The 19,775-nt window shown below is 40.2% G+C and overlaps 1 protein-coding gene across 4 annotated transcripts in view; it reads left to right on the forward strand.

Annotated features, from left to right (window-relative positions):
- PHEX (phosphate regulating endopeptidase homolog X-linked) overlaps window positions 1-19,775 on the forward strand; it is a 212,741-nt gene that overhangs the window by 183,528 nt on the left and 9,438 nt on the right. For all 4 annotated transcript variants that reach the window (XM_034649535.1, XM_002913929.4, XM_034649537.1 and 1 more), the window contains 5 exons: window positions 4,178-4,232; window positions 9,630-9,697; window positions 13,234-13,364; window positions 17,965-18,030; window positions 19,032-19,136. In XM_034649535.1, coding sequence (XP_034505426.1) covers window positions 4,178-4,232; window positions 9,630-9,697; window positions 13,234-13,364; window positions 17,965-18,030; window positions 19,032-19,136 — 425 coding nt within the window. The remainder of the gene's footprint in view (window positions 1-4,177; window positions 4,233-9,629; window positions 9,698-13,233; window positions 13,365-17,964; window positions 18,031-19,031; window positions 19,137-19,775) is intronic.

A 19,775-nucleotide genomic window follows, 5' to 3' on the forward strand; every position in this document is an offset into this window, starting at 1 on the left:
TTAATTAAGTCATTTTTCTCCCGTTGGACATCTGGTTTGTGGCACACTTTTCTCAATTACAGTGATGCAGCAATGAACATATTTAGCCATGACTCCACAGTACACGTGAACCAGTGATTGGGCAGTGGCTCCTGAAGTGTGTCTCCTAGACCAGCAGCTTCAGCGTCACAAGGGAACTTGTTAAAGATGCAAATTCTTAGCTTCCTCTCCAGACCATACTAACTCAGAAACTCTGAGGGTGGGGCCCAGCAATCTGTTCCAATAAGCCTTCTAGGTCATTCTGATGCCTGATAAAATTTGAGGACCTCTGGCAGGAATATATATACACACAGATGCCCACATGTACATATTACAGTTAGTTCTGCTATAATGTGACATACATGTTCCTAAACATCACCGTGTTATGCACAATTCTGCAATAGAAGCTACAGGCTTACGGGAAAAATGGGGTTAGGGACACAACAATCAAAAACATTATCAATGACACATGAAAAGAAAAGCCAGGAGCCTAATAAAAATGATAGCACAGGGGTGCCTGGGTGGCTTAGTTGGTTAAGCGTCCGACTCTTGATTTTGGCTCAGGTCAGGATCTCAGGGTGGTGCGATCAAGTCCCGCATCAGGCTCTGCACTCAGTGGGGAGTCTACTGCTCTCCCTCTTCCTCTCCCTCTGCCCCTCCCTCTGCTTGCACCAGAACCTGCTCTTTCTCTCTCTAAAAAGAAATAAAATCTTTGAAAAAATGATAGCACAGTCTTACACATGTTAAATGAGTAAATACATAAATACTGCAATAAATATGACATTTTCCCCTGAAAAGACCTGAAGTTTGCCTGTGGAAGTGGGTGTTGGAGGACTTGCAGCTTGTGAGTTACCATGTCGTGGTTGGAGGAGGGTGACTGAAGTTGGAAGGAAAATTTTAACACCAGGTGTGGGTGGCTGTGGTTTCTAACGCACGTGGCAAACTGAGGTAACTAACTGGTCCATGTGGGTTGTGTGAGTTTTGTATATTCCTGTGTGGCTCAGTTCATTTGATGCATTTTTTGCTTTCACTTAGCTTTCTTGAGGACGAAATTACACATAAACAAACATGAAATTGGAGTTATGCCCCAGTTTTTTTCCCCAGTATATCAGTCACCTTAGAGCAAATTTGCCTTTTGTTAAGTGTTACAGCAGAACTGACTGTACCTATACATACATTTATACATATGTTATGCAGAAAAGGACCACATACACAACTGAATGCTGGTTTTTCACTTAATATTTTTTTCACTTAATATCTTTCAGGTATTTTTTCCATGTCAGCACATAGTTAGTCATTTTTTAGAGGTGGCATTTAAAGCATTAAAAGGTGACTCAATTGCTCATCAAAATGCTTACAACAGTATACGCTCACACCAACATGCTTCCTACACCCTAGCCAGTATTACCTATTACCAAATTGACTATTTTTGCCTGTCTGACAGTTACATTTCTTTTTCCTTCCTCTCCCTCCGTCTCTCCTCTTGTATGTCTGTCTCTGTGTTTGTACGCATCATGTGTCTGTATGTGGTACGTAAGCTATGGGTGCAGGCACGTGTATCCGTGTCCATACACGCATTTACATTGTGAGGATGCATCCCATAAATATACTGTTAGGAAAAGGAGCTTTAAAAAAAAAAGAGCTTTAAAAGTGTGAAACTGGTGATGCAGTGCTGAGATGGGGGGAAAAAGGAAATAAAATGCATTTGCAAAAAAATCAACCAAACAAGAAGAGTCTATTAAAAAGGGAGAGGAGAGAAAATAATTCCCTTTCTGTTTATTTAATTATTTTTTACTTCTACCTTCGCTAAATACAACTTATCCACCCCCTGAGATGAGATGCTGAGTTGACCCTGGTGCACTTTGATCGCTCACTCTGGCCGGTGGACACCTCCAAACCTGCCACTTACACTGTGAATCCATTCGCTTCAGCAGAGCAGCCTGAAGGGCATCAGATTCTTGCGTGGATCAGGGGAGGGTTCCATGGCCCCAACAGGCTGAGCAGACACAGCTGATCAGAGGCGTGTGATGGCTGTGGCCTGCGAGCATGGGGCCCCTGACAGCGACAGCCCCAGAAACGGAGGCGCACGCAGGTGTCAGATGTCTTCCTGTAAAGAGGTTGACAGTGGACATAAATGCTTCCAGCTGGGCACAGTACCAAGCAGGAAAGCCGTAATGATTTCATAATTAGATCACATTGGTTCATGATCATTGTTTTTATTAGGAAATATCATTGCTTTTTGATGATTTATTGTGTGAGATGAGACTTTCATATAAACACTGTGATTTGCATATATATATGTATATAAAATATATATTTGCATCTGTGTCTCCAAGTTAGAATGACTTACTGAAAGTAATCATTGAAAAAGGATGGAATATTGATGTAAAGGTGCAAAAAGAAATCTAGGGAAATTTTAAAATTGTGAAGATCGATATGATGTTGCCCCTTCAAAGTCATGTGTTTTCCTCTCTCTGAAAGCAGCAGGAAGAGAGAGAAGTCCTAGCTGGATCCATCTCTGCTTTGCAGTGAGGTTTTTGTACCTTGAAATCTCAAACCGATATGAAGAAAATATAAAGAATAGGTATATGGAATTAACATTTCACTTCTAAATTAAGAACTTGCTTTCTTGCCCTCACTTCCCCTCCTAGTGTCGTAGTATTCTCTCATGGCAGGGGGGTGGGTAGACAGAATGTGGAGAAGGAGAGGGGGAAGAGAAAACATTTTAACTCCTGAAAGAGCTTTCAGTCTCAAGGGGGCTAGAGCAGTGGCTGTGGAGCAAGCAAGGACATTGCAGAAGGTGGCGCTCCCTTGCCCTCCCCCTATCTCTCTCTCTTTTCATGTTGTGTCTTCTGTTACTATTCTTTGCATTCCCGATTGTTATGATTGTTATGACTTAAGAAAGCAGCTCTCAGGATCAGCCCAGGGTGCGAGATTTAGTGGTGAGTTGCAATACCAAAGCAAAGCATTTCTCCCGCTCACCTGCACAAAGCCAGCTGCTTTATTTGTAAGGCCCAATGCCAGATGAAAATACGGGGGCCCCTGTTCAGAAAGCCAGAAAAAGTGCAGTTAAAGGTGCTCAAGTATGAAGCTTTGTCCTGTCTTCCGTGGTCTCTCTTTCCCTAGACTTGTCTTTTTTAATTTGCTATTTATTGTCATTGTAAGTTGTAAGAAAAATAAACATTTTAAGTCATGAGCATAATTTTACGGTTCATCTTTATATTGTGCAATGTCAGTTTTAAATGAATATATAAGAGCTTTTAACTTGTGTGTGGAATCACCAAAATTATACCGTTTGTATTTTGTAGCTTATACTTGAAAAGGTATTTTGTTCTTACCAGGCCAATGGAAACACTGCACAAAACTAACCCGGCGGCTTTTATGTTATTTCTTAATGCACGTAAATCTACTCATACTCTCTACCTCTGGCTTACTGATGAGTAAGGGAGGACTAAAAGGAAAAGGAACTGTGGGTCACCCTGGCTTTCCCCTTCCTTCTATGTAATTTTCAGTGTATGTGGTTAATATAGGAAAGTAACAAAAGTTAGGATATGCTAGGGTTCCTTGGTCGTTCATGTTTCTTAGAATGCCACTGCCTTTTTTTTGGGTGATCAAAGCAAATCCTGGTTCCAATGGAAAGGGCCCTCTTGGGGCTGTCAGAGGCCCCATCTACTCAGTCCTAGACGTAACATGCTTACCTTGTACTCATTTTGAGTCTCACTGAATTCCCACACGTTGTGGGTTTAGTGGAGTTCTGTGTTCTTAGGAAGTATCAAGAATGCTGCGTGCAAATGGGGCACCTGAGGGGCGCTCCTTTGACTGCATAGGTTGTGTATCCATGTAGCTGGCCCTCTCTCTATCAGGGAAAGCTGCTGGACAGTCAGAAGCCTCCTGTACACACTGTAGGAAGGAGTCCAGTTCACAGCAGGCTGGGTAATGCCAATAGTGTATTCATGCAAAGTGGTTTCCTTGAAACTAATGTGATGCACTTATTTCAAACTATTTTGAATTAATATCATTTTAGAAACAGTTGAATCTCTTAGAGTGCTCCCAGCTCCATGAGGAGGACCTTTGAAACTTCCGGGCTAAAGCTTGAACCAAGTACTCATCATCCTATCAGTCTCTGTATCCCTTACAGTTTTGTCTATCTTTCTCCCAGGGTTTCCAGCAGGAGAGCTCCAGAAGCCTTTTTTTTGGGGAACAGAATATCCTCGGTGAGTAAATGAGTGAAGAAACCAGTTACTGACAAGTAAGGGAGAACATGCTGCTTTGGCAGAGAATAGAATATAAAGTCACAAAAACAAGAAACAAAGCCGGTGGTTATTCAGTACAAAGAGGGCGTGGAACCTGGTGTGGGTCAGTCCCGCCTTCGTCATTTTAGGTATTTGTCTTCCTATTCTTTTTACCAGTGTGTATGACTGGACAGGAGAGGCAACTATTACACACGGAAATTTCATTTTTTTGCATTTATCCACTTGTGGATTGACTCATAGTATAAGTATTTGGACCTTAAAGGATCGTTGGAATTTGAGTTGATGGTGATGGGTTGAACACCATGGAAGAAATGGAAGAAATAATGTTAGAAGAGGAAAGGAAACTGTGTATAGAATAGCAAAGATTTTAGTTCAGCTGGTCCAAGTAGTATATGAAGGGAAGTAGTGGGAAAGATATCTGAAAAAGAAGTTTGATATTTGATATTGGAGGGCTCTGAGTGCCGGGCAAGGAGCCTGGACATTAACAAGCAATAGAAAATATTGAAGTTTTTGAACAAGCAAAGATAATCAAATTTGTCTTTAGAAATGTAACCTGGGTAGTGATACAATAGGTCAAAAATGGACAGTCTCTGGAGTTAGAGATATTAAAGGTCATTAATAACAACAGATTGTAGACTTAAGTAATTCAGAATTTACATATATAGTGGGAATTCTGATAATATTCATTGTTGATAATATCACCACTTTTATTATGTACCTTTGTTTGCTCTGGTGCTTTAATCCACAGAGAATTTCGTCTTGCTTTTAGACGTTTAGTGTCTTGTGTTTTTGGTTTGGATAAATGACAGTTTAAGTATTTTATAGGTTAAAAACGTGTGATCACATACATATAAAAGTAAGAGAAATATGGTAGCAATATTTTGATATGGACTTCCCCAAAAGCAGACCCTATGACATGGATTCAAGTTCAAGGAGTTCTTATGGGAGGTGACAGCAGAAAACACCAGCAGGGGAGTGGAGATGTGAGACAGGGAGGGAAGGAAGCCAATAAATTGTGTTGTGTGGATTTTCTGTGGCTGCCATAATTATCAAAAACATAGTGGCTTAAAACAACATGAATTGATTAGCTTATGGTTCTTTAGGTCAGAAGTCCAACCTGGGTCCCGCTGGGTTAAACACAAGATGTCGGCACAGCTGCATTCCTTTCTGGAAGCTCTGGGGAAGAATCTGTTTCTTTGCCTTTTCTAGCTTCTAGAGTTGGCCCACATTCCTTGGCTCATGGCCCCTTCCTCCATCTTCCAAACTAGCAAAGTTGCATTTCTCTGACCAGAGATCCATAGTTACATCTCCTTCTGATTCTCCTCTTCTGCCTTCTCCTCCACTTTGAAGGACTCTTGTGATTATATTGGGTGCACCTAGATAATCCAGGATAATCTCCCTATTTTAAGATCATCTGATTAGCAACCTTAATTCCCCTTTGCTATGTAACAACATCACATATTCATGGCTTCCTGGCATTAGCATGTGAACATCTTCTTGGGGCCATTATTCTACGTACCACATATGTGTTTCAAAGCCAGTTATCACTGTGAGCAACTGGGGCTCGGTCGTGCTGGGGAACTGTAGAACATGCTTCAGCGTGACCCCACCTCGGGGGCAAGGTTGCTGGGTGTTGATCACCCAGCTCACCTTCCCTCATTGATTTGAGTGCTGCCACCTGTTGTATTAACACTCTGGCATTCCTCAGTCTCAGCCAAGAGGGTCCAGAAAAAGTCCTCTGGCAACTAGTTTCAGGTGTTGGCAGTTGGGAGATGTTGGATTGGTGTGCTCAAAAATGGTGAGTGCCGAGGGGACCAGGAGCAGGCATTAGTAAAGCTTACTTCAGGGAAGCGCTCCATTAGCATAAATGAGAATTCTTGGTTTGCATTAACCAAATCCCTTACTATCATCCCAGGCCTCAGCTGCATAGTTTTTACTACTGTTCAGATATTTGGAATCGATTTTTTCCCTATTATTCAAATTAAAAACTTATATATATTTCTATAAAAATAAAGATTTAGGCTAAATATTCTCTAAGTTTCCTTCAAACTAAAAATGTCCTAGAATTCTTTGATTCTGCTCAGTTCAACTGAACTTCTGTTATTGTGGTTATATACCTAGAGACTTGGAAATAGTCTGGTTAGGTTTTGAAGTGAATTTATTGGGTCCATGAGGATGATTTTCTGATCTAAAAGTCAAAATGATAGAAACCTAGGAAATAGTATTAGTGTCTATGAGTTCAGCCTTATGCTGAGCCGTATTTGATACTTGAGTGGGAGAGAGATTTGCATTTTTTTCCTAAAGATTCTATGTTCTCACTGAAGCCTTCTATCCTCTATTACGATATCTGCTCAATGAATAATTACCAAGCATCTTTTGGGTAGTTGGCATTGGAAAGATGGGGATGCTGGAGCCGTGGGAATCACAGTCCAGTCAGATGGCTTCCCATACATCTGCTTTGGATGGATAGTCTCCAGACCCAGCAAGCGGGTATCTGTTATGTTCATGCTGGTCAGCTTAGTCCTTCCTGGAATGTTGAGTCGTGGGGACATCAACAAGCTAAATTGTTTCTAGAGGAAAGAATCAGGATTGTAAGTAGCCTAAGACAACATCCCAAAGTGTGTGTTCCACGAAGTAGTAATAGAGGTAAGTCTGTTTTTGTTTTGAAGAATTACAATACTCAGCAGCATAAGAATTTCCAAGTTCTGTAAGAAAGAAACCTATTTAAATGTGTTTAACCCAGAGTTTCCTAAGCTCCCCCTTTGCCTTTGTTGGGAAATGCTGGTCTAGAATTCATGGTTGAAGAAAAACAATTGAAAGAACTTGAGGACACTCGAAGGGGGACCTTGTGTCTTCACATTTTTTTTTTAAAGATTTTATTTATTTATTCGACAGAGATAGAGCCAGCGAGAGAGGGAACACAAGCAGGGGGAATGGGAGAGGAAGAAGCAGGCTCATAGCAGAGGAGTCTGATGTGGGGCTCGATCCCATAACGCCGGGATCACGCCCTGAGCCGAAGGCAGACGCTTAACCGCTGTGCCACTCAGGCGCCCCTGTCTTCACATTTTTGAAGGAGAGTTAAGGTGGCAGAAAATGTACTGTATTCTGGGGGGTCAGAGGGTATTCGGCTAGAGACTGTACGAGACCAATAGATAGAAGATGTAGAAAAGAGATTGCAGATCAGTGTTAGGGAGAGCCGTTTTATTTAGAACCACCTGAAGAGGCACTGGTCCCCCTCTATGAGCTCCTGGTTATTAGAAATCCCCAGAGAAGTCCTATGACTATTGGAATGGGTTTTGTGGCAGAGGCCCATGGCTCTGCTAAGGAGTTGAAGTAACCCGAAAGCCGCTTTCAAATCAGAGATTTTGAGGAATTTCTGATTCAAGCACAGAGTAGCCCTTACTTGATGACAGCGTGAGATCGTGGTAGCTGCAGACAGCAGCCTGGCTGTCCTCTTGTTGACAGCAAAAGCCAGTGCACACGTTAAACCCCTGGGGTAGTAAGAACACGAGAGAAACCAAGTAGGTGGAAAAATGGTCATTTTTTCCATTTCGTTTTTGGAAGGCTCGATTTTTCTCTGCGGCAGTCTTCTTGTTTCTGGCCAGCCAGTCCCATTTTAAAAGGCATTTGAGTTTATTTATTTATTTTTATGGCATGCTCATTTAATGCTGTCCATTGATGAAATGGAAGATGGGGCTTCGGCATTATGAAACATTATCATTGGAAGGCTCAGTCATATAAAATTACTTTTTCTTGTTTCCTGTCCAAAGGATCACGATTATGTGACTGAGAATTGGAACTTACAGTGATTCAGTCATTTTCTGAATTCTTTATTGCCCTTTGCAAATAGGAAGCTCATGGGAGCAGCCACTCTTGAGGGACATTGATTGCAAAGCAGTTCCTCTAAGCTTCCATTGTTCATCCTTTAAACCTGTCCAGTCACCAGCATTGACCAGGGGTTGAGGCTTGAGTACTGCGCTCAGGGCTGAGAGGCATGAGGAAACGCAGTGTTACAGGCTGATAGCGATAGCCCCTGCTGCAAAAACTAGCACTATGTGAAATTACAAGTCTGTCCCACACTGCCATGGGAGCTCCATGATTGAAATGCATAATTTTACTCTTACTTCCTTAATGAAGGTTTGCAATGATGTAAAAACAGTAGGAAGTGGGTTTTTTTCAAATGCAAATTACCTTGCAGGAAAGAAAGAACAAAGGAAAGAATTGCGACCCAGGGGAAAAATTAAATCTTACAGCACTTCCTTGGGTATAGTTGAGACAAACAATTAGCATGTTAAGGATCATTATGTCCTGTAATAACATGTTGCTTCAAAATTTTTGTTCTTTCCACTTACGGGTCCTTTCCATTTGCTGGGTGACTTTGACGTCACTTGTCAGGAGCCAACTGTGAAATATTTTTAGCGTAATTGCAAATCTCAGGAAGAATCCTCATAGCAAGGATTTTAAATTGTCTTTAATCCTTATCCACACATTAAATAACTAAAATAAGTTACATGTAGACCTGTCATTTGCGTAAAATAGTAAAGTTAATTAACCAATGAGGTAAATCACTGCTACTTTCTTACTGTGTACTAGTTACAGAGAATTTAGTAGTGACCAACTTGGTAAGGGTTGGCCTTCATGGAACTTGTAGTTGAGAGAGAAGGTCCCAGACGCACACACACATCCAGAAAGCCTCCTTATGGATTTCTTTATCTGTCATTAATATACTCCGTTTCAGTTCTGTATTGCTACCTAATCAAGCGCTACCAAACAACCACTGTTGGCTCACGATTCTGCAATTTCCAAATCTGGTTAAGGCTTCATGATCCTTGCCATTCACTCGTGACCTTGTCTGTCACAGAAGCAAGGGAACGTGACTCCCTTTGAAAGCAGTGATCCCTTTTAATCTCTGCTCTGTTCCTTTTTTATGGTTATATTTGGGAAAAAACTTCTAGGTCTAGAGTGATTTTTCAGCAGGTTCTCAGATAAAAAAATAAATGGTATGTTTACTGACAGGATCTTTTCAAACCCTGCTGCTTCTTTGGATGTTCATAGACATAAACTAGCTAGGGCAGATACAGAATCCTAGAATCCTTAGGGCTGGAAGGGACTTTAGAAACCATCTCTTTCATATCCCTAATGTCATACAGGGTCGTAGTGACAGTGTTAGAATTTATTTATTTCAGTGAGAAGGGTGTGTTTAGATTTTTTTTTTTTACAGTTTTGTGTGTGTGGTTAAGTTGTTACTGTGGTTACTAGAAAACAGATTATCTTGGCTTTCATTGAAAAAAAAACACAGGATTTATGCTCTGAGATTAATGCTTGTAATTTTCTCCAAATTGTAAATTTGTACCATAGATCTCTGAGTTATGGAGCTATAGGAGTAATTGTTGGACATGAATTTACACATGGATTTGATAATAATGGTAAGTACTGGTTCGTTGTATGAGCTGCTGCTTTTATGATAATGTTGATGATATGGATGTTAATTGTTGCTATTATCTTTGCATAGTGGCATCATCACAGACTGAAGATTATCCAAAGCAGTATGATTGCTCATTGAAAACTTTCCCCCATGTCTTGCTGTGATAGCTTGCCATAAATAAATAATTGTTCCCGTTGGTGATGGGATAGCATGAAAAAAAAACCTTGTAATTTCAGTGAAATTAGCTTTGCATTTAGATCAGGCTTGCTGTAGCTGCCACGATAGTTACAGGAATTACTTCATAGCTTCTCCCCTTTGTCATTTCTTTATTCACCATCTTGAGATGCTCTCCCTGGAGGTGTGAGCTCTGCTCCCAAGATGATTATACATGCTGCCAAGTTAGTACTCAGCCGGTTAGGACTCTGGAGCTTGGCTGCCTGATCCCTTTATACTATTGCAAGGATTATGCAATGCTTAAGCCCTGTTTTTCTCTATGCTGGCATATATTCAGAATTTTGTTAAAAGGCTATGCTTTCCTAATAAGGTATAATATAGGAGAATATGCTGTGTATCCTCATGATATTTAAGCACAAGAGCAGAATATGACATGAACTACTGAAATTAGCACCCTTTGAGAGTCATCATTTTTGATGGGCACTCCTTTCTCCTTTACCTTAAGCATTATTGGAAAGCCACACGAAATCTCTAAAATACATGAATTAGCAGCAAATTACAATCATATACACATCTGCACAATGATTTACAAGCAGATTCAAAGAGCTGGCTGGCACATGGCAACATTGTGTAGAAGGACCTCTTTCTTCCATGTCGGTGGTGTCTCCAACATCCTTTCCGGGACGCCTACCCCAGGGCCAGAGACTCTTGGTTCTTCTCCTTCTGGACAATTCTTCCTGTGCTCCCACAAGCCCTTCCTGAATCACGTAGAGTTTCTGCTCTTCTGATCTCTCCCCTCCCTTTTAAAAATGTAGCTGCCTTATAGTCATCTCAATCTCCAGAGCTACACTCCTGTCTTTGCATGTTTGCTTTATCTAAAAGGAGCATCTTAGCTAAGAAACATAACCCAGTAGTGATCTCTTGGTTCTGGGCCTTTCTTCCTGGGAAATTTAAGTACAGTTCTCCCACTGAATCTTTTGGAGGCCTTCTGGAGCCATTCTCAAAGGACATAATCTAATGATGGCAATTTCGCTCTGTAACCAATACTTAGAACAGAGAGTTACATAGTTAACTACATGCCCAGTAACTATTTAATAATTGGTTGGATAGTGTTTGGAAGACAGTGACTCTGTGCTCTCCCAGGGGGTGGCGGTAGTGGCATCCACCCTTGCCAAAGAGCTTTGGATTATTTCAGTTAACACCTTTGCCTTAGGGACTTTCTTATAAGTCCAATGAAGAGTTCTTTGCATAATTAAATTTAAACCAATAGTAACCTTGAGTATAGACGTTAGTGAAATCTACTCAAACTTTTTTTGAAGGTAGTGTAGACAAAATGAAGAGTGAGCCTGTAGCAAAAACAAAAACAAAACAAAACCAACCATGTATAATTAATCTTTTTTTTCTATTATGTTTTGGAGATTTCCATTCTTGTTCCAAGTTCTCTTTTTAGAGCAACCTGCCTTGTCGAAGCAGGACAGATGGGCCTTCCATGCACACTGATGGCTGTGGAATGATTCATAACAGAGGTTTTATGTGTCTCTCAGCTCCTAGCAACTTGGAGGAAACACGTTCCTATAGGGCTGAGTCAGGGGCTGTGCCTATGGATCTGGGTGAATGACTCACTGGGCTGTGCCTCTGGATCATTTGGAATTTCACTGGTAGTGATGCTCCAGCTCCTCCCACGGGCTTTGTGAATGAAGCCATTTCATTTCATAATCCAGAGAACATTATGGGTCACATCGGGTGAAAACAAAGAATTCAAGATTGGTTCACGGTGTGCATGCCATAAGTTGACGAATCTTATTTTTAAAATGTTCTTTGTTGCTTAGAAGGAAAGAACTTCCTCAAACCTCTTTCTTAACCCCTCTTTTTAAAAACAATTAGCCTGTGACATTGCAGAGAAGGTGGGACCTGCTCCCAGGAGTGACCCTTGCTACTGGGACTGCTTTTTCAAGGTCTTTCGAATTGAAGGAAAGGGAAAATGAAGAAATTAATTTCCATAAATAGTACAAATTTCTCTTTTAAAGTTCTTATTTAAATTCCAGTTGGTTAGCACGCAGTGTAATTTTAGTTTCTGGTGTACGCTATAGTGATTCTGCACTTCCATACCTCACCTGGGGCTCATCACGACAAATGCCCTCCTTCATCCCCTTCAACTGTTTCACCTGATCCCCTACCCCCTCCTCTCTGGTAACCATCAGATTGTTCTCTAGAGTTAAGAGTCTGTTTCTTGGTTTGCCTCTCTCTCTTTTTTCCCCCTTTGCTCATTTGTTTTGTTTCTTAAATTCCACATCTGAGTGAAATCATATGGTTTTTGTCTTTCTCTGACTGACTTATTTCACTTTGCATTATACTTTAGAGCTCTGTCCCTGTCATTGCAAATGGCAAGATTTCATTCCTTTTTATGGCTAATACTCCACTGTCTCTATATGCACCACTTTTTCTTTATCCATTCATCTGTCGATGGACATTTGGGCTGTTTCCATAATTTGGCTATTGTAGATAATGCTGCTATAAACATCAGGGCGCATATACTCCTTCAAATAAGTATTATTGCATCCTTTGGATAAATACCCAGTAGTGTAGTTGCTGGGTCGTAGGGTAGTTCTATTTTTAACTTTTTGAATAGTCTCCATACTGTCTTCCAATATGGCTGCACCAGTTTGCATTCCCACCAATAGTGCAGAGTATTCCTTGTTCTCCACATCCTTGCCAACACCTGTTATCTCTCGTCTTTTTGATACTAGCCATTCTGACAGATATGAGGTGATATCTAATTGTAGTTTTGATTTGCATTTCCCTGATGATGAGTGATGTTGAACATCTTTTCATATGTGTATTGGCCATCTGTATGTCTTCTTTGGAAAAATGATGCGATCCCTATCAAAATACCACCAGCATTTTTTTCACAGAGCTAGAGCAAATAATCCTAAAGTTTGTGTGGAACCACAAAAGACCCTGGATAGCAAAAGCAATCTTGAAAAAGCAAAGCGGGAAACATCACAATTCCAGACTTCAAGCTATATTACAAAGCTTTAGTCATCAAGATGGTATGGTTCTGGCACAAAAATAGATACATAGATCAGTGCAACAGAGTAGAAAACCCAGAAATAAGCCCACAAATATATGGTCAATTAATCTTTGACAAAGCAGGAAAGAACATCCGGTGGGAAATAGTCTTTTCAACAAATGCTGCTGGAAAAACTGGACAGCAACATGCAAAAGAATGAAACTGGACCACTTTCTTATACGTCACACAAAAATAAATTCAAAAGGGATGAAATACCTAGATGTGAGACCTAAAACCATAAAAATCCTAGAACACAGGTAGTACAAATATTTTTTAACTTTCCTTTTTGCTAGGTAGAAAATATGATAAAAATGGAAACCTGGATCCTTGGTGGTCTACTGATTCAGAAGAAAAGTTTAAAGAAAAAACAAAGTGCATGGTTAACCAATATAGCAACTATTATTGGAGGAAAGCTGGCTTAAATGTAAGTACAATTATGGCGTTTTGTGTGTCATTTTTTCTCTTTTGGACATTAGCTTGCTTTAGACCATTGGTTCTCAGTGTGTAGTTCCCAGGACAACAGCATCAGCCTCTCCTGGGAACTTGTTAGAAATGCAAATTCTTGAGTCTTGCTTCAGACCTCTTGACCTGGAATCCTGGAGGGAGGGGGGCACCGGTCTTCTGGCAGTCTGTCTTTTCACAAGCCCTCAGGTGACTCTGATACAAGCTCAAGTTTGAGCTTCACAGGCCGAAACATTAGTTTGTTTTCCTAGATTTAGTTAAATGTAGAAAATCTTGTAGCAAAACAAGCAATACAATTCTTATAAATCTACACTCCATATCATTTTTAAGAATTTCCTTCCAAATTTTGACTTAACTCATTGAAATAAATCTCATTATTTTGAATTAATGACTCTCAATTGGTTAAGAGATGTTAGTTATAGAAGTTTGAACAAAAGAAATGTACTTCTAAAATGTTTATTTTCTATTATATATACATACATACATTTCCATGAAGGCAAGAATGAAATTTTATACATGCCGTTCATGTGTGTCAGATTTTGTTCCTTTCTTGTCTTCGCTCCGTCCCCTCTCATCACTCTTCTCTTCCCTACCTGTCATTCATCTTAATCACCCTGATACACTGTTTCCCATGCTCATGAAGAGAAGACACACACCACAGACCTCTTTATTGCATGATTTCCAGTGGCTGCCCAGAAGTCCACAGTGGGAACATACTCTAACATGCTCACCTAACCTCTTGTTGAGACAGGTCACACTTTGTCTCCAATTCTTTTCCCACAGTAAGTGCTGCTGTAACAAACCCTCTCATTGTGTACATATTCTTTTTGTCCATCTAGGAGAGATTCCTACTGTTACCAACGAGTTATAATATTCATATTCCCACCGGTGGTATATGAAAGAGCATTTATCTATTCAGTTATTTTCTCACCAATGTATGAGAATTTTTTAAAGATACTACAGATGTTAAAATTTTGTAATTCACATTACCCTATTTTCTCCCAAATATATTATGCATCCATTGGACTTTATGTATGGCATCTTTTGGCATACAAAAATTAAACATTTCTGTAGAGCCAAAAGGTACCTATTTCTCTTAAAAAATAGGGGCGCCTGGGTGGCTCAGTTGGTTAAGTGTCTGCCTTTGGCTCAGGTCATGATCCCAGAGTTCCGGGATCAAGCCCCACATGGAGTCCCACATCAGGCTCTGTACTCAACAGGGAGTCTCTGTCTCCCTCTGCCCCTCCCCCTGCTCATGCTCTCTCTCTTGCTCTCTCTCTCAAATAAATAAATAAATCTTTTAAAAAATAGTTTCTGCATTTCCACTCTATATTAAAGTCTCCCGGCTTTTCTGGGAAGGTTTTTGTTGTTTTGTTATTTTACATTTAAATCTTCATGCATGTGAAACTTAACTTTTTATGGAGTTTTTTTTTTTAGATTTTATTTATTTATTTGAGATAGAGAAAGAGAACACAAGCAGGGAGGAGAGAAAGAGGGAGAAAGAGAAGCAGACTTCTTACTGAGCAGGGAGCATGACCTGGGGCTCGATCCCAGAACTCTGGGATCATGTCTGGAGCCAAAGGCAGATGCTTAACTGACTGAGCCACCCAGGTACCCCTTTTTTTATGGAGTTTAATGTGAGAGTTCTTTTCCTTTCAAAAGGATAGTCAGTTGATCCAACATCATTGATTAAAAGACATTTTTTTGCTTATTGAATTGAGTATTTATCAAATTTTAGAATCTCATATATTGACAACAATTTTTGGATTACATATTCAATTCTGCTGGTCTCTTTGTTGGTTTCTGCACCAAGGTCTTACTACCATGGCTATATGGATTGTTCTGGTATCTGTCAGTACAAGCTCTCCCTCACTGTTCTTTTATGTGCTTGGCCATTCTCAGGCAAATATACTTCTGTATATGCTCCAAGATCATGTTACCCATTCTCACCTTGTTCCCCAAAGAAAATCCCATTGGGATTCTAAGTTAAATCATATTCAGTGTATGGAATTGACATTTTTATGATATGGTCTTCTTGTTCAAGAGCATGGTATGCCTTTTTATCTGTTTGGTTCTTGTTTTAGGTTTTCCAATACAGCTGTAATATAGTTTTCTTTATGTACTTTATCTCGTGCACATTGTTTTTACTTCTTTTTCATTTTCCTTATTTTGCTAGTTTGATCAGGTTTTCATGCCTTCTCTCTACTATTAATTTTTTTTGTAGTTTTTTATTGCATTTTCTTCCCCTGCTTTCATAATTATAAGAAATAGATTTCTTTCATTGTATTTGACAGTAGGGAACCAATAAAGAAGAATTGTTGGTAGGGTATGGCTCTGCAGGAAGCCCTTACTCTAAAATACACATGCACATGCTGTATGCTCCTAATTTGTATAGTCAAGGAGACAGCAGGTAACAGAAGCGAGAGACCACACTAAACTGACTTGATTCTCCTGGTTCTTCAGCCATATTCAACATCAGGAACACCACTCCTTGTCCAGGCAGAGAAACCAGAGGCTATATCCTTGAATAGTATCTCTAGCTCTTTCATCACTGTTCTGGAAAGCCATTTGTCATATTTCTTTAGTATCTACAAGTATGTCATGAGAAGACCTGAAATGGGTGCCTCTGTTTATCTGTATTCAATTCAGAGGTTATCACACTGTGAAAATCCATCTAGAATATATGTTGCTTCAAGAAGAGCATAGGGGAGGGCTTCTAGAGTGAGATGGAGGTTCACATCTTGGCTCAACCAGTTACAAGTTTGGTGAACATGGGAAAGTTGCTTGACATTCTGGAGTCTCAGTCTTCGTCTGTGAAATAGGTCACTATTTCTGAACTCATTCATTTGTAAGAATTAAATGACTGAAATTATGTAAAGCACCAGCATCATATCTAACATGCAGTAAGTGCTTAGTAAATTGTAGCTAATATTATTACTACTTTGTAACATATTCATAGGTACCCCATCCTAGAGGAAAACAAAGGCAAACAGAAATAAATGTTGTCTGAAGAGTTGTTTTTATCCATTGTGATTTCTTGCAACCTGGGTGATGGGCCTAGCTTAAAAGTAAAGAGTGGGTAGGATCCATGGCTTTAAAGTTGAGAGCAGGGTGTATATGTTTCCTGTTGCTGCTATCACAGATCACCACGAACTTAATGACCTGAAAGAACACAAATACTGTTCTGCAGTTCTGTATGTCCCACTCAGGTCTCATTGTCTCATTGGGCTCAAGTCAAGGTGTAAGCAGAGAGGCTTTTCTTTCTAGCTGCCTCGGGTAGAATCTGTTTCCTTGGCGTTTCTTGCGTTTAGAGGCTGGCCACATTCCTTGGCTTCTGGCCCCTTCTTTCTTCAGAGCCAGCAGTGGCTGGTCATAGCTCACATTGCATCACTCTGACACACTCTCCTGACCCCCTTTGCCTCTATTTATACGCATCCTTCTAGTTATACTGGACCCACGTGGATAATGCAGGCTAATGTCTCAGGATCCTTTACGTAATCATATTTTAAAAGTCCCTTTTGCCACATAAGGTAACATTTGTACAGGTTCCAGGAATGTAGGACATAGACGTCTTTGGTGGGTGGGTGGGGGGCAATATTCTGCCCCTTAGGCAGGGATTGACAAACTTTGTCTGCAAAGGGCCAGATGGTAAGTAACTGTGCTTCTGGGGGCCATAGGTCTCTGTGGCTAGTGCTCAGCTCCGCGGGAGAGCGGCCACAGACAGCACGTCCGTGAATGGGCATGGCTGTGTGCCAGTAAATCTTGAATTATGGACACTGAATTTGAACTTCATGTAATTTTCACATGCCATGGAATATTCCCCTTCTTTTACCCCCCCCACCCCACATAGAGCAATGTAAAGTCCGGCTTCACCTTGTAGCCTGTACAGAAACAAGTGGCAGGTTGGATTCCGGCTTGTGGGCTGTGTTGGTTTGGAGTATTTTTTGTCCTGGCCTAGTTAGGGATTTCAGAAACAATCTTCAAATGTGTGGAGGAAGTTCTTCACCATGCTTGGCTGGTTATCCTACACATTGCAAACCTTGACCTTGTGGCCTACTTCTGTTTGATGTTTGTCCCCCATGAGTATGACCCTCCTTGTAATTTTTCATGGAAGTTGCTGAAGGTAAAGTGGTGATGGGTGGTGAAGTTTTGTTCCTGTGTGGATCATAAATGTTTGGAAATACAAGCACACTGAAAAGAATACTCAAATGACATGAATTACTCAGAGAAAGTAATCTGTATATTGACATTTCTACTTTTTCTCCATTAAACCAGAGTCACTCAGAATATTGTTAACATTTTAGTGGAGCTGGCTAAATTGGTGAGAATACAGAGGTGGGTGAGAAAGAAATGTGTAACATAATAACATAGAAATTATTATATTCAGGAGCACCTTGCTGGAGTTAGTTTGCTATCTCACAATATATTATGACTACCTGTGATTTATTGAATGTAATTTTCCCTTTAAAATATGGTACTTTTTATAGCTATCATATTTATGCTTCTTGCTGAATGATAGTTGGCTGTGAAACACTCTTTTTTTTCCTTTTTATTTCTGTTAGGTGAAGGGGAAGAGGACCCTGGGAGAAAATATTGCTGATAATGGAGGTCTGCGGGAAGCTTTTAGGGTACGCACTGCATCATTTGCTGTGATTTTTAAAATTAAACTATAGAGTGCCATGTGGGTGCACCTCAATTTACACTACAGATATAGTCTTGCAGAGGTACAGTTCTATCAATTCTGTGAATTTCTGTAAATAGAATTATATTTCCACGTTCACTCTGTTCTACTCTATTATATGAATAGAGCTGCATTTCTTTTTTCTTTTTGGGGTATAAAGTCACCCTAAAGAATAATAATTGTTGTTAAGAATCGTGTATTTAAAGGATAGTTTTCAGTAGATGCATTCACAATAATATCAAAGCATGCTACAGAACTCTCCTTGGGGCTACGTTCATATGAGTTTTCCTTGAGTACGCTGTCTCTATAGCCCTTCTTGCAATTTTCTCTTAAAATACCAAACCTCTAAATTGTGGCCAGAGGCTAGTGGTTCTCATATAGTGGGCCAGGTAAGAGTCCATAATAATGTTTTCATCATTCACTGGTCCTTGGTTAAACAAGAAATGTAAGGACGATGTGGAAAGATTTTCATAAAGGTAAATGCATTTAATGTAAAGATCAGGCTGTTATTCTGAGGTAACATCCTTCCTGTATTCTTAACATATACTTTATCAAGTGATGGTGATTGAAGATGATAGGTTTCCCTTTTATTTGGAAAAATAAAAATTTGGCCCCAATATGTTGACCCCCAAATTTGTTTCTGTAGCCTTTGCCATTGGGTTAGAGAAAGAATAGCTTTTTTTGGGGGGGGAGTTATTTAACATGCGGATGCTTTGGCCCCGCTGCTCTGGTACCTATTTAGAGTGTACGGTCTTTTTGCAGGTGGACCTGCCTCACTGTTAAGCAACACAACATTGATTTGCATTTCCAGGGGTTGGTTTTGTTAGAGGAAAACTTGACAGTTTGCACTTTTTACGTGGTGGAGGATATATTTAGGATCTCTGCCCTGGATAAGAAAAGAGGAACGCCACCATTGCAGAGCGTCATGCATTCTGCTTCTCTCACCAGGCTTACAGGAAATGGATAAATGACAAGAGGCAAGGAGTTGAGGAGCCTCTCCTGCCAGGCATCATCTTCACCAACAACCAGCTCTTCTTCCTGAGTTATGCTCATGTGAGTAGCCCAAGGAAGGGGCATCAAAGATGAAATGTGGGACTTCAGCTTGCTTCCATGGTCAAAGTTTTGGAACAAAAGTTTTGTGGTATATCTTTGATTTCAGCTGAAATGTTATCTTACTGTTTATTTTGAGGATAAATTTCACCTTCTTAATGTTCTATGGGACATAATTAATTAACAGATTGAGTCAGGGCTTATTGGTGTTGTTTGTCAAGTGGGTTACCAGCCCTATCATAACCCACTTGATAGTTCTTTAATATATGCTGACTTCTTAATGTCTGCACTACACTTTGTGGCCATTTCTAGTGACTCCTCCTTTGGCTTTCATGGCCCTGCCTATTGCTGCATTTCTCTCTCTCTTTTTTTTTTTTTTTTGCCTCATTGACTGACTGTATCCCACCACTTTCAACCTATGGGAGACCCTCACACCTGTGTTTTCCACAGTCAGATGAATATGTGAAGACTGCTAGAGCTGAAAACAACAGCAAAAGCAAGGAGAGTCATCTCACCTTTTTGTGAGTTTGATGGGCTTTCTGCGCAGAAAGTGAAAGAAGATGTGTACCAAAAAAGACACAATTCTGAGTTAAAGTCTCTGGCTAATGAGGCAAGCACCAGTTCTTGGTTGCTATTGGTTAT

This window comes from Ailuropoda melanoleuca, chromosome X (genome assembly GCF_002007445.2).
Source record: "Ailuropoda melanoleuca isolate Jingjing chromosome X, ASM200744v2, whole genome shotgun sequence".
Taxonomy (NCBI): Eukaryota; Metazoa; Chordata; class Mammalia; order Carnivora; family Ursidae; genus Ailuropoda; species Ailuropoda melanoleuca.